This window comes from Nannospalax galili, unplaced genomic scaffold (genome assembly GCF_000622305.1).
Source record: "Nannospalax galili isolate Female #2095 unplaced genomic scaffold, S.galili_v1.0 scaffold385, whole genome shotgun sequence".
Lineage (NCBI taxonomy): Eukaryota > Metazoa > Chordata > Mammalia > Rodentia > Spalacidae > Nannospalax > Nannospalax galili.
This window is the reverse complement of record NW_008354956.1, coordinates 2,116,680-2,130,589: the sequence shown is the minus strand read 5'-3', so window position 1 is coordinate 2,130,589 and position 13,910 is coordinate 2,116,680. Positions and strand designations below refer to the sequence as shown.

Genomic DNA, 13,910 nt, shown 5'->3' with positions numbered 1-13,910 from the left:
GCTAGTAATTCCAAGAATCCAAAATTTAGCATGGGATGGATTGTGATTAAGAACACAGACCTGGGACTGAAGAGAGGGCTCAGCAGTTCAGAGCACTGGCTGTTCCTGCAGAGGAGTTCAGTTCCTAGCACCCACGTGGCAGCTAACAACTGTCCATAACTCCAGTTCCAGGGGATCTGACCCCCCTCTTCTGACCTCTGAAGGTATTGCACAACATGGGTGTACTTAAACACATGCAGGCAATATACTCATATGCATAAAATAAATACAATAAATAAATAAGAGCACAGACTACACTAGGCACGGTGGCACATGTCTGTCTTGTCAGCACTCAGCAGGCAGAGGTGGAAAGATGGGAATTCCAGGCCAGCCTGGGCTACATAGCAAGATCCTTTCTTAAAACAAAACAACAAAAATGAGCAAAGACTCTTGAGCTCTGAATCCAAACACCTGGGTTCATAAACCCCAATCATGGATGCAGGAGATAGTTCAGTGGGTATCACACTTGCCACATAAACATGAATACCTGCGTTCGAATCTTCAGAACTCACTTAAAGCCAGGCACAGTAGCACACTACAATCCCATGGTTTCTATGGTGAGATAGGAGTTCAGTCTTCAATACCAACAGAAAACAGTGTAAACCCATGACATATGAGGTGAGGTAGGCTGTGTCTCAAGTCTCCCTGATTCCCTGCTTAAGGACAGGACCCATGTAAACCCAGAACCCATGTAAAGCCAGGCACAGTAGTATACTGCAATCCCAGTGTTTCTATGATGAGATAGGAAGTGGAAGTTGGTGGGGAAGCTAGCCTGGGCTACACAGTGGTAAAAAAAAAAAAGACTGTCTCAAACATGGTAGAAGGTAGATTGTCCTCTGACCTACACACACACACACACACACACACACACACAATAATAGTAATAATAATAATAACAACAACAACCCTGGCCATTCTGTACTGGTTGAGTGAGGTGAGGAGGAAACCAAAACCCTCTCTCTGTCATAAGCAGTAAATCAGGGAGACTGAGACAGCCTACCTTATGTCAAATGAAGAAATTCATACCAAGCACTCAGAATGGTGCCTGGTGCTGGTTATGAAACCACCGCTGTTATTATGGGACACTTTTCCATGATTTATAGGGCCCCCTTCCCAAACTCCTGTAGACCCCAGGCTAAGAACTTCATAGGGGTGGGTAGACACAGATTTCCTGAGTTGGAAGAAAGCTCTATAGAGATGGAGACCCTGGCCACTTCTCCCACACTATCCCTGGGGTTTCCCCACACATACACCCTTATTCCCAGCCCAATCCCACACCCTTTCCTATTTACACCCAGAGGCAGCCTACAGCTGACTCACCCTTGGCCCAGATTAAGCCATTGTTCTGGGGTGGAGGGAGACATAGAAGTGAGGATCATTCTGCCAAGAGAAAGGATAGGGGTTGTCAGCAACATGAGTGACCCACAGAAGGGGACACCCAAGATACATGGCCACACTGGTGGGCCAGACTGAGAGGTAGCAGGGGAGAGGTCAAACTAGAACCCACACACTGCACTGAAGGGCTCCACACTCAGTACCAAGTGTCCCAGACACACAGGCGCAGAGTCTGGCACACATTCAAAAACCTTGACAGACCCAGAGAGCTAACTGCAGGCAGAATCCCTCTCAGGAACACAGACACTCACATGTCATATCAAAGAGGCCCTAGCACATACATAATCTCACACAGGGCAGGCCCAGTTCTTTGTCGCTCTGTAATGTGGTACCCTTGCACATGCACACAATATACCGACCAAATAACCATATTTATACACAAACACTTAAGTCAGCCTGTCTATCTCCTCACATTCACGTGGTGGATCAAGAGAGGGTGATATCTGCCTTGTATACATATAGGTGTGCATATATATATGCACACCCACATATCTGCATACCACATGCTAGTCATCCAAATAGTCTGTGACTACCTAGAGGTGTGTGCTGTCTCTTCCCCTTGCTCACACAGATGCAGGTACACACCCCAGTGAACCTTACAGTCACTACACAGCCCCTGTTGCTTCCTGAGATCCTTTGTTTCTTTATGTCAAACTTACTCAGCTGCCTTACAAATCATATATGTAGGCATGATCAGCACAGCGACATCAAAGTCTTCCCACCACAAAACTTGTGACTCCAGTTGTTGTATTATCTGTTTTGGGAGGTATGTGTGTATGTGTGTGTTCTACTGGGGATTGAACCCAGGACCATATACTTGTTAGGCAAGTGCTTGACTGCTGAGCCACGGTCCCTGCCCCTCACTGGGGGATTCTAGGCAAGTGTGCTACCCCTGAGCCATGCCTCCAGCCCCTCACTGGGGGATTCCAATCAAGGGTTCTATGACCAATTCACACCCCAGTACATAGTGTGTTTGTCTTCCAGTCTCTCCCACGCTCTTAGGCACACAGATTAAGGTCATCTCTCCAGTTCTGCCCAGGTACATACAATACAGACATAACTCACTCAGGCAGCCTCACTTGTGCATACACAGGTTACAGTGTCACCTAAAGTCTTTCTCCCCAACACATTATATTCCAGTGTCACCAGCATCTCTCACCCCTACCCTCCCACACACACACACCTGCAGTACACACATACAGAAGTGGAGTGGATGCTCAGGTTCAAACTGTAGCCAGTACTTGGAGGCTCTAGAATAGGCAGCCTGCCTTCCCACCTTCCATTCCTGGTCTCCCAGCCCTCATCCTCCAAGAGTTGCCTTTGACCTCTCCTGCTCTTCCCCTATCCACTCTCCTGCCCTCCCCCACCTTTCAGTCCTCCATCTGGTGGGTCTAGGCTCACACTCTGGCATCTCTCCTGCTTCCCCCATCGCCCCCCCCCCGCTTTTTCCTCATTTTCTCCAAAAGCCCAGAGGCCAGGCGCTGCAGGCTTTCAGGGGTTGCCATGGCAACTGAGCCGGCCCGCATCCCCCTGGGGGTGGGCTGAGGACCCGGCCAGCCAGCCCGATAAGGGGGTTCCAGTTACTGTGGCAACCGTTTCAGGCCCAAGCACTCTGCCTCTGGAAAGGGGGGGGCGCGGGCAGCGGTGAGTGAATGGTTGCCAGAGCAACCGGGGGAGCCCACAAGAACTGGGAAGAGGCAGCTGAGCCCTACCTCCTATGCCCAGGGCTGCTGTGGGCACTTAGGCATCATTCTTCCATTCCCCAAGGTTGTTTTAGGGGAGGGAGATAGAGTGCAAATTATAAAACAGATTCCTGGGGCTGGAGAGATGGCTCAGCAGTTAAGAACACTGGCTGCTATTGCAGAGGACCCAGGTTCGAATCCCAGCACCCACATGGTGGCTAACTGTAACTCCAGTTCCAGGGACTCCAACGCCCTCTTCTGACCTCCGCAGGCATTGCGTGACATGAGTGCACTTACATACATGCAGGCAATACATACATGTTAAGAAAAAAACAAAACCAGATTCCTTTCATTCTCCCCAGCTAACCACCATGGGCTTGACACCCATACGAGGTGACCAAGACTCAGGACCCCCAAACCTTGGTCTTCTCCTTCCACAAAATGGGGCCATTCTGTCAGGAGTGTCCCTATTGCTATCTGATGCGTGTGCCCGCCTTTGTCCCTCAACAGGAACTACAGAACGGGTATGCCTAGTACAGGGTACGGCAGAGGCCTTGAATGCTGTGCACAGCTTTATCGCCGAGAAGGTCCGAGAAATCCCTCAAGCGATGACCAAGCCTGAGGTGGTCAACATTCTTCAGCCCCAAACCACGATGAACCCCGACAGAGCCAAGCAGGTCAGCTGGGGGCTGGGTTGTTGTGAAGCTGGTGAGGTGCAGGAGACATACCTCCCAGTGCCCGCACAGTGGCTTCTGTTTGTCAAATGCCTGTTAATGGTGAATATTATTAGGAAGTCAGCTCTAATAATCTAGAAAGGACTCCGTACTTCCTGGAGTGGTTTGGATTCAGAGGGAGTGGAGATAAAGACTGGCACCCTCCCATTGATCCGTCCTTCCTGAGACACTGTAGCTCCTCCTCTCCACCTCGTCCCACTGTTGTCAGAGCAACCTGCCTCCCACTTCCTGTACTCACCGGAAGTGATCTCAATGACATCTCAACCGCTCCAGAAATTTAAAAGTGGCCTCTTAATTTCCCTCCTCTCTAATTAGCGTTGTGAAAATATAGATGGTGTTTTTTCCGTTAGCAAAAGAGAGAGGCCGGGCCCCTTCCTAAGCAACCCTATCTATGAAAGGATGGAGAAGGCAGCGCCCCTTTTGGTTTCCTTAGTTACCAGGAAGCGGTAGCTTAGGGACGTGAGAGAAAGCGGACCAATCGCTTGATCGCTTCCCTGGCCTCTCTGGTTGCCATGACGATGCTGCGCACTGGACAGGTGGGCTCTTAAGAAAGTCCCGGGATTTGACTTTCAGACCTGGTAGAGGGGAAGAGAAGAATCTGAGGTCCTTCAATCCTGGTATTGACTTCAGGTGGGGGAAACCATAAACCTGAGTTCACCCCGAACTCGTGGGGACACAGTGGGCGGAGAGCCCTGGAGGAACACATTCCTGTGGGTCGCTCCTCACTCCCCCTCAAAAAGATAGCGGACATTGAGGCTTGGCGCGCTCGGCTGCTGTCCTTGGTGCTGAAGCGGCTCCTCTTCTAGCTCCCAGCCAGCCCTCTCCAAAACGCCTTTAATCAGGGCATGGATTCCAGGACATGGCCTCTTCCCTCTGCCTTGATGGTGGCCGCCAGGGACTGCAGGTTCATCGAGCGCATGTAGGTGTTATGGAGAAAATGGGGATCAGTACCATTCATGCCTGAGCCCTTCCCTGCCTACCGCCAACACAGGACAGTTGAAAGGTATCAGAACCAGGATCTGTCCTTTATCTTATCATTCATTCCAAGGTTTCAAAGAATGAGAGACCGGTTGAAGGCTCAGGCTGTAGAGTCATATTTGAGTTAAATCCTACCCTGTCCTTACATCTAACCTTTGTGACTTTGAGCAAGTGACAAGATTGTTTTTTCTCATTTGTCAAATGACATTTACTAGGATGCACACTTTAAGGATGGTGATTAATGTTCACTGGTGTTTGGAAAGCACTTAGCATGTATATCTAATGCACAGGCAGTTCTGAAAAAAATACCGTGGGTGTGGTGGTGCACACCTGTAGTCCCAGCACTTGGGTTTTGAGGCAAGGGGACAGGGAGTTTGAGGCCAACCTGGGCTACATTTTGAGACCCACCTCCCTCCAAAAAATGTTAGCTGTTTTGGTTTTTGTTTTGAGGCAGAGGCTCACACCAAACTGGCCTTGAACTCCCAGAAATCCTTCTGCTTCAGCCTCCTGAGTGCTGGGATTACAGGCATGAGCCATCATGTGTGGCTTTAGACAGGATTTTTTTATGTGTATGAGTGTTTTGCCTGCATGTATGGAAGTGCAACCATGCCTGTAATGCCCATGGAGACCCAAAAGGGCATTGGATCCCCTGGAACTGGAGTTATAGACAGTTGTTAGCTGCCTTGTGGGTGCTAAGTACCAAACCCAGGTCCTCTGCAAGAGCAGTCACTGCTCTTAGCAGCTAAGCCATCTCCCCAATCCCTGGTTTTCTTTCTTCCTATCTTTCTTTTTTTGGCATTTCTGTGTGTGGTATGTATGTATGAGTATTTGCATGTCTGTGGGTGCATGTGCACATGTGTGTGCCTGTGTGTACAGGCCCAGGGTGCTGTGTCCACCTCCCAAATGTTGGGATTATGGGTGTGCATCACCATACCCACTCTGTGTGGTGCTGGAGATCCAGTCCATGTCTTTGTGCATATTAGGCAAGCACTCCACCAACTAGCTGCATACCCATCCATATTACAGGAGATTTTTTTCTCATTTTGTGAGTGTGTGTGGGGGGGTGTAGACCAGAGGAAAACTTCTAGGAGTCAATTCTCTCCTTCTGCCATGTGGGTTCCAGAATTGAACTCGAGTCGTCAGACTTGATACAGCAAGTGCCTTTACCCATTGAGTCTTCTCGCCAGCCCCATTACAGAATTTGTCTTGACCAGGAGCTCTGTCTACTTCCTTTCTATCTCAGACTTGCTGCATTATGCATGATTTCCTTCATTTCTACAGGCCTAGCAGCTGGCAAATCAGGGGCTCTATATGCCAGTGTTTTCAAGATTCAGACAGGAAACAAAAAAAGATTAAGGGCTGTGGCTCTCTGAAGGGCAGGCTATCCTTAATGTGGATGGAACAGCTCCACTGGATCCTTGTCCTTTGGGAGCAGAAAATATTCCCCTATCTTTATAGGCATCCCAAAAGGAGCCATAACTTTTTGGAAGCAACTTATTTTCAAAGGTTGACTCCAGTTCTCTGTTTTAATTTGTTTTTATTTTATGTGTAGGAGTGTTTTGCCTGCATGTCTGTAAGTGTATTCATGCATGCAATGACCATGGAGGTGAGAAAAGGGCATTGGACCCTGGGAACTGGGGATACAGATAATTGTTAGCCACCACATGGGTGCTAGGAACTGAACCCAGGTCCTCTACAAGAGCAGCCAGTGCTCATAATCACTGAACCATCTCTGAAGCCTAGTTTTGTTTAACACAAGGTCTCATTCTGTAGCCTAGAAGACCCTGGAACTTACCAGGTAGCCCAGGCTAGCCTCAAACTCAAGGCAGTCCTCCTGTCTCAGCTTCTCAAGTGTTGGGTTACAGGCATGAGCGACCATGCCTGGTTCCAGCTCTGGTGATGGCTCCCATACTAAACCTTTTAGAAAAGTTCCTGGCAACTGATACCCTGTGTTAGCAGCTGCCACTGCTGTTGTTGGTAGTTTTATTTGGAATTTTCCATAAGGTTGTAAATCGCTGAGGCAGTTAATAGGAATTCTTCTTGCCATCCAACTCTTCTGTGAGTCTATGGCTCTGTGACACCCAAGATTCTAGGCAGATCAGGTGTAGCAGTGTATCTTGTCATCCCAGCACTCAGGAAACTGAAGCAGGAGGACCTCAAGTTCAAAGCTAACCTGAGCTACATAGGGAGAACCTGACGCAAAAAAAAAATTCTATTGTAAACATATTATTGTGATATTTGATTCCTCCTCTTCTTCTTCCTCTTCCTCTTCCTCTTCTTCTTCTTCTTCCTCCTCCTCTTCTTCTTCTTCCCTTTCTTCCTCTTCTTCTTCTTGTCTTTTTGAAGCAGGGTCTCCCTGTAGCCCCAGCTGGCCTGGAACTCACTAAATAGACCAGGCTGGCCCTGAACTCACAGAGATCTACCTGCTTCTGCTTCCCAAGTGCTTTGATTCTTTTAATTTTGTTTTTTACATTTATTTGTATGCACATGCTGCAGTGTACATGTGGAGGTCAGAGGACAACTTGCAGGAGTCAGTTCTTTCCTTCCACCATGTGGGTTCTGGAGATCAAACTCAGGTTGTTAGGCTTGACAGCAAGTGCCTTTACCCATTGAGCCATCTCACCAGCCAAGATTGGATTCTTCTAACATGTTGGGTTTGACACTGTGAGTCTGGACCTGCAGATCTCAGATTCTGTGGTGCTGCAATTCAGGGCCTGTTGTGAAGATAGCTATCATTTTCGTTGGGATTTTTAATTTTTGTTTTTGCTTTTAGGCAGGGTCTCAATCTATAGCTCAGAATACCTTATAACTCACTATGTAGCCCAGACCTTCCTGAAACTTTCAGACATCCTTCTACAGCACTCAGAGGACTGGGATTACAGGCATGAGACACCAGGCCCAGTTTTCTTTTCTTTATAGTGGAAACAGTCAAAATAATTTCTAGCTTTTGAAATGTACGGTACATGATAGTTGTACAACATCCATTACATTTTACAGTTTTGGGGCTGCCGAAATGGCTCAGCAGGTAAAAGTGCTTGCTTTCAAGTCTGGTGACCTGAGTTCAATCCCCAGAACCTCCATGGTAGAAGGAGAGAACTGACTCCTACAAGTTGTCCTCTGACTGCCACACGTTCCATGGCATGTACACTTGTATGCACATACCCACACACACAAACACAATAAATAAATGTAATGAAAAATTAAAAATAAACTTAAGAAGTTTTATTGAAATATGATTTACATTTAAATCCCAGCACTCAGGAGGCAGAGACAGGCAGATATCTGTGAGGTCTACATAGTGAGTTCCAGGCCAGCTGGGGCTACAGGGAGACCCTGTCTCAAGAAAAAAAGACCAAAAAAAAAAAAAAAAAAGAAATATGATTTACATTTTAAAATAAAAGAATCCCAGCCAGTTGTGGCACACCTTTAGTCCTAGAACTTGGGATGCAGAGGCAGGCAGATCTCTGTTAGTTCAAGGCCAGCCTGTCTACATAGCGAGTTCCAAGCCAGCTGGGGCTACAGGGAAACCCTGTCTTTAAAATGTCATGATTTACATGTAAACAATTTACCAAAGTTGTGTAGCTAGGATTGGTGGTCCATACCTATGATCTCTGCTACTCGGGAGACTGAGAGAGGAGGACCCTAAGTTCAAGTCTAGGCTACATAGTGTGTTCAAGGGCAGCCTGGGCAACTTACAGAAACTCTCATCTCAAAAAGATGAACAGAGGGCTGGGGATGGAGCTCAGTGGGAGAGCACTTGCATAGCATATGTAAAACCATAGGTTCAACTCCCAGGACTGAGCAAATAGAAAAACACAGTGTATACAGCTCAGTGGCTTTTTATTATATACATAGACTTGTGCATCTATTACCACAGTTAATTTTAGGACACTTTTGTCACCTGCAAAAGAAATCTTAACATTTGTTTTGTTTTATAGTTTTTTTTTGTTTTGTTCTGTTTCATTTTGAGACAAGGACTCATTGTAGCCCAAGCTATCCTTGAATCCATGATGCTTCTACTAAAGTTCAAGAGTGTTGGGGACAGGTGTGCACTACCACACCTGGTTTCCAAAATCTTTTTTAATATTTTACTTATTATTTTTATGTTATGCATATAAGTGTATTGTCTGCATGTGTGTAAGTGCACCCATGTCAGGCAATGCCTGAGGAGGTCGAAAGAGGGCGCTGGATCCCCCGGAAGTGAAGTTACAGATGATTGTTAGCTGCCATGTGGGTTCTGGGAACTGAACCTGGGTCCTCTGTAAGAGCAGCCAGTGCTCTTAACTGCTGAGTCATCTCTCCAGCCCCCCAAAATCCTTTTTAAAATCTTCTACATTTGCTTATTTATTACAGGGAAGTGGGCATATGTATTTTGTGGGAGTCAGTTTTCTCCTTCCACCACATGATTCCAAGGGATGGAATTCAGATTGGCAGGCTTAAAAGCAAGTGTCTTTACCAACTGAGTCATCTCACCAGCCCCCTAAAGAAATCTTGATTTCCTTAGCTGTCACCTCTTAATCCCCTCCCCAGCCAACACTAATCTGCTTTCTGTTTCTGTAGATTTTCCTGTTCTAGACACTTGTAGAAATGCAGTCATAAAAATACATGATCAAGCAGGACATGGCAGTGCATGCCTATAATCCCAGCACTCAGGAGGTGGAGGCAGAGGGACCAGAAATCCAAGATCATACTCAGCTATGTATTGAGTTCAAGCTAACCTGAATTACATGAAACTATGTTTCAAAAAACACAAACAAAACTAGAAAGAGAATATATGGTCAACCAGCACAATCAAATTCTAGAATATTTGCATCACCCACAAAAGAAACCCCATTCTTGTTAGCATTCAGACACTCCAAGCCTCATCTCCCACCCCCAGCACTCACTAACCTATATATGTACATATGTATGTATACATATAGAGAGACAGACAGACAGAGACAGAGAAGTTCTCACCATGTAGCACCAACTGGCATGAACTCGATATGTAGACAAGACCAGGCTGGGCTTGAACTCTCAAAGATCTGCCTGCCCCTGCCTCTCAGTTACTGGAACTGAAGGTGTGTGCCACCATGCCCAGCTTGTTTATTAATTTCTATACGTGTAGTATATGTGTGGCACATGCACATGAGTGTGCAGGTGCATTGCAGAATATGGGTGTTTTCCTCCATCACTTTCTGCCTCATTCCCTTGAAACAAAGTCTTTCACCCAAACCAGAAGTTGAGTTCCCTAGATAGGCTGGCCAGTAAGCTCTTAACAATCTCCGTGTCTCTGTCCTCCAGTGTTTGGGTTAGAGGCATGCACAGCTGCACACAGCTTTTTACATGGGTACTGAGGCATTTGACCTCTTATCCATTGAACCATCTCCCAGCCCCCAGTCTTCATTTTGTCTCTGTGGATTTGCATATTCTGAACATTCATGTCAGTGGAATCACGTGACCGCTTCCTAGCTTCTTTCATGTAACATATTTTCTAAACTCATCCATATTATGCTATGTACTATGTCAATAGTTCATGTAAATTTATTGCCAAATGCTATTCCTTTGCATGGGCATAGCATACATTTTATTGATCTCATGAGGCTTTTTGAAATACAGGAGACTGGAGTGGAGAGATGGCCTGGTGGGTAAAAACACTATCCCTGAAAATCTGACAAACTGAGTTGGATCCCAGAAACCCATGTGAATGCAGTGGTGCACACCTAAACTTAGATGCACACAAATATCCACATTTTAAGAAATACTTTATTATTTTTATTTTATGTGTATGAGTGTATTACCTGCATGTATGTAAGTGCACTTGTGTCGTGCAGTACCCTTGGAGTTCAGAAGAGGGCATCCGATTTCCGTGGAACTGGAGTTACAGACTGTTGTTAGCCACTATGTGGGTGCTGGGAATCAAACCTGGGTCCTCTGCAAGAGCAGTGCTTTTAACTGCTGAGCTACCTTTCCAGCCGCACAAATATCCAAAATTTTTAGTTTAAAAAAAAAAACAAAATAAACTTGAAGACACCTGGACATGGCTCACACTTGTAATCTCAGCACTCAAGAGGCAGAGGCAGACAGATCTCTACAAGTTTCAGGCCAACCTGATCTACATAGTGAGTTCCAGGCCAGTCAAGGCTACATAGTAAGTCCCAGACTCAAGACAAAATAAAAATTGGGGGAAAAAAAAAAAAAAACCCACAGGAGAAACAAAAATAAGGTAATTTGTTGTGAAGTAAGATGAATTTTAATATATTTTATTTAATTTTTATTTTATGTGTATAAGTGTATTGCCTGCATGTATGTGAGTGCACCTGTGTCATGCAATGCCTCGGAGGTCAGAAGAGGGCTTCGGATTCCCCTGGAACTGGAGTTGAGGATGGTTCGTAGCCACCACATGGGTGCTGGGAATCAAACCCCGGTCCTCTGCAAGAGCAGTCAGTGCTCTTAACCACTGAGCCATCATCTCTCCAGGCCCAAATTAAGATGAATTTTAATATGCAAATATTTGACTGGAACCAGGTGGAATAATGAAAGAGCCACAGTTCACACCCAGACAAACCTGAGCAACAAACAGAGTGATCCCTAGTGTGAGATGGGAGACTTAGGTTTTCATTTTGATTTTATTTGTATTGATTTGTTTATATTTATTTTATGTGTATGAGTGCTTTGCCTGCGTGCATTAAATGTACCGCGTAAGTGCAGTGCCTGTTGAGGTCAGAAGAGGGCATTGGATCCCCAGGAACTATGGTTTCAGATGGTTGTTGGCCACCATGTGGGTGCTGGGATCCAAACCCAGGACCTCTGGAACCGCAGCCAGTGCTCTTAACCACTGAACCATCTCTCCAGCCCGTTTTGGTTTGTGTTTTCCTGGGGGTTTGTTGTTGGGTTGGTGGGTTTGTTTTTTGTTGTTTCGTTTTTGAGACAGGGTCTCCCTGTAGCCCCAGCCCTAGAACTCACTAGGCTGGCCTGGAAGTCACAGAAATCCACCTGCCTCAGCCTCCCAAGGACTGGGTTCAAAGGCATGCACCCCAACACCCTGCTGTGGTTTGGGTTTTTTGAAGCAGAGTCTCTGTGGCCCAGGCTGGAACTCCTGATCCTCTTGCTTCAGCCTATTCAGTGCTAGAACTCCAGCCATCTGAAATCACATCTGGCTTGCTTACCTTAGGAAAATAAAATGCCTCTGGGGCTGTAGAGATGGCTCAGCTGTTAAGAGCACTGGCTGTTCCTGCAGAGGACCCAGGTTTGATGCGCAGCACCCACATGGTGGCTAACAACCATCCATAACTCCAGTTCCAGGGGACTAAAAGCCCTCTTCTGACTAAAAGCCTTCTTCTGTAACTCCAGAATTGCACGACACGGGTGTACTTACACACATTCAGGCAATATACTCATACATGTAAAATAAAATAATAATTTAAAAATGCCTCCAAGCCGGGCGTGGTGGTTCATGCCTTTAATTCCAGCACTCAGGAGGCAGAGGCAGGTAGATCTCTGTGAGTTCAGGGCCAGCCTGGTCTACATAGTGAGTTCCAGGACAGCTAGGGCTAAAGGGAGACCCTGTCTCAAAAAGACCAAAAAAAAATTTAAAAAATAGCTTCAGACACAGTCACATTCTGAAGTAATGAGGGGCTAGTATTTTGGTATGAGGGTTTGAGGGGGATCACTCAGAAGCTGAGGTGGGAGGATCATGAGTCCAAATCTAGCCTTGGTTAAGGAAGAGGAGAAATTTAATATTTTTATTTAGGTATATGTTTTTATGTGAGCCACAAGTTTGTGGGTGCCCATGAAGGCTAGAAGAGGGCCTCAGATTCCCCTGGAGCTAGAATTAGAGGCAGTTGTAAGGAGTGGACATGGGTGCTGGGAACTGAACTCTGGTCCTCTGGAGAGCAGGAAGCATTCTGAACCCCTAAGCCATCTTTCCAGCCTGAGAAATACTTTGAGATTTGAAGCCTTTGGGGGCTGAGTACTCAGGACAGAAGGAGGAACACCAGCACCAGCTTGGATGGGGAGCAAGTTGGGTTCCCAGTGGGTTAGCCATTAAGAAAGTTCAGGTGACAACAAAGTGAAGGCATCTGAGGGCCTAGGGACATGGGTCAGAGTGGCCGAGGGGCTTGATAGGGCCTGGATTTTGTTTTGCTTTACTTTTTTTTTCTTAAGATGGCATCTTGCTATGTAGTCCAGGATGGCCTCACATTCACTTTGTAGCCCAGGCTGACCTAGAACTCCGCATCCTCCTCTGGAGTCTGGAGTCAGGCTAGGATTACAAGGAATGCCACTACACCCTGCCAGATTTTTTTTTTTTTTCTTCCCTTTATTTTAGAGACAAGGTCTCACTATGTAAGTCTGGCTGGCCTGGAACTGGCTATTAGACCAGGCTGGCCTCCAACGCACAGAGGCCCGTCAGACTCTGCCACCCTAGTGCCAAGATTTTAAAGGCTTGGACTACGCCCCCCCCCAACCAACCAGCTCTCTCCAGATACTTCGAATTTTTTGTAAGCCACTAGTGCGGCTATCCTTGTACACAAGGGGGGGTGGGGGCGTAGTGGGCCTGCTCTTGGATTCTGGAGGTGAGGGGAAGCCAAGACGTGATTCCTGTGGCTGCATCCCCCGTGCCCACCGCGCAGACTCTGCCTCTTTCTCCCCACGCAGGCCAAGCTCATCGTCCCCAACAGCACGGCGGGCCTGATCATCGGCAAAGGGGGCGCGACGGTGAAGGCGGTGATGGAACAGTCCGGCGCCTGGGTGCAGCTGTCGCAGAAGCCCGAAGGCATCAACCTGCAAGAGCGTGTGGTGACCGTCAGCGGCGAGCCCGAGCAGGTGCACAAAGCCGTGAGCGCCATCGTGCAGAAGGTCCAGGAAGACCCGCAGAGCAGCAGCTGTCTCAACATCAGCTACGCCAATGTGGCGGGGCCCGTGGCCAACTCCAACCCCACCGGCTCTCCCTACGCCAGCCCCGCCGACGTGTTGCCCGCCGCGGCCGCCGCCTCCGCCGCCGCCGCCTCGGGGCTGCTGGGTCCCGCCGGGCTGGCGGGCGTGGGCGCCTTCCCCGCCGCGCTGCCCGCCTTCTCGGGCACCGACCTGCTGGCCATCAGCA

General features: G+C 47.5%; 1 protein-coding gene across 1 annotated transcript in view; it reads left to right on the top strand.

The window, feature by feature from the left end:
- Window positions 1–13,910, top strand: part of Nova2 (NOVA alternative splicing regulator 2) — a 35,861-nt gene that overhangs the window by 20,983 nt on the left and 968 nt on the right. Inside the window, exons 3-4 of the mRNA XM_029555480.1 lie at window positions 3,627–3,793; window positions 13,466–13,907. Coding sequence (XP_029411340.1) covers window positions 3,627–3,793; window positions 13,466–13,907 — 609 coding nt within the window. The remainder of the gene's footprint in view (window positions 1–3,626; window positions 3,794–13,465; window positions 13,908–13,910) is intronic.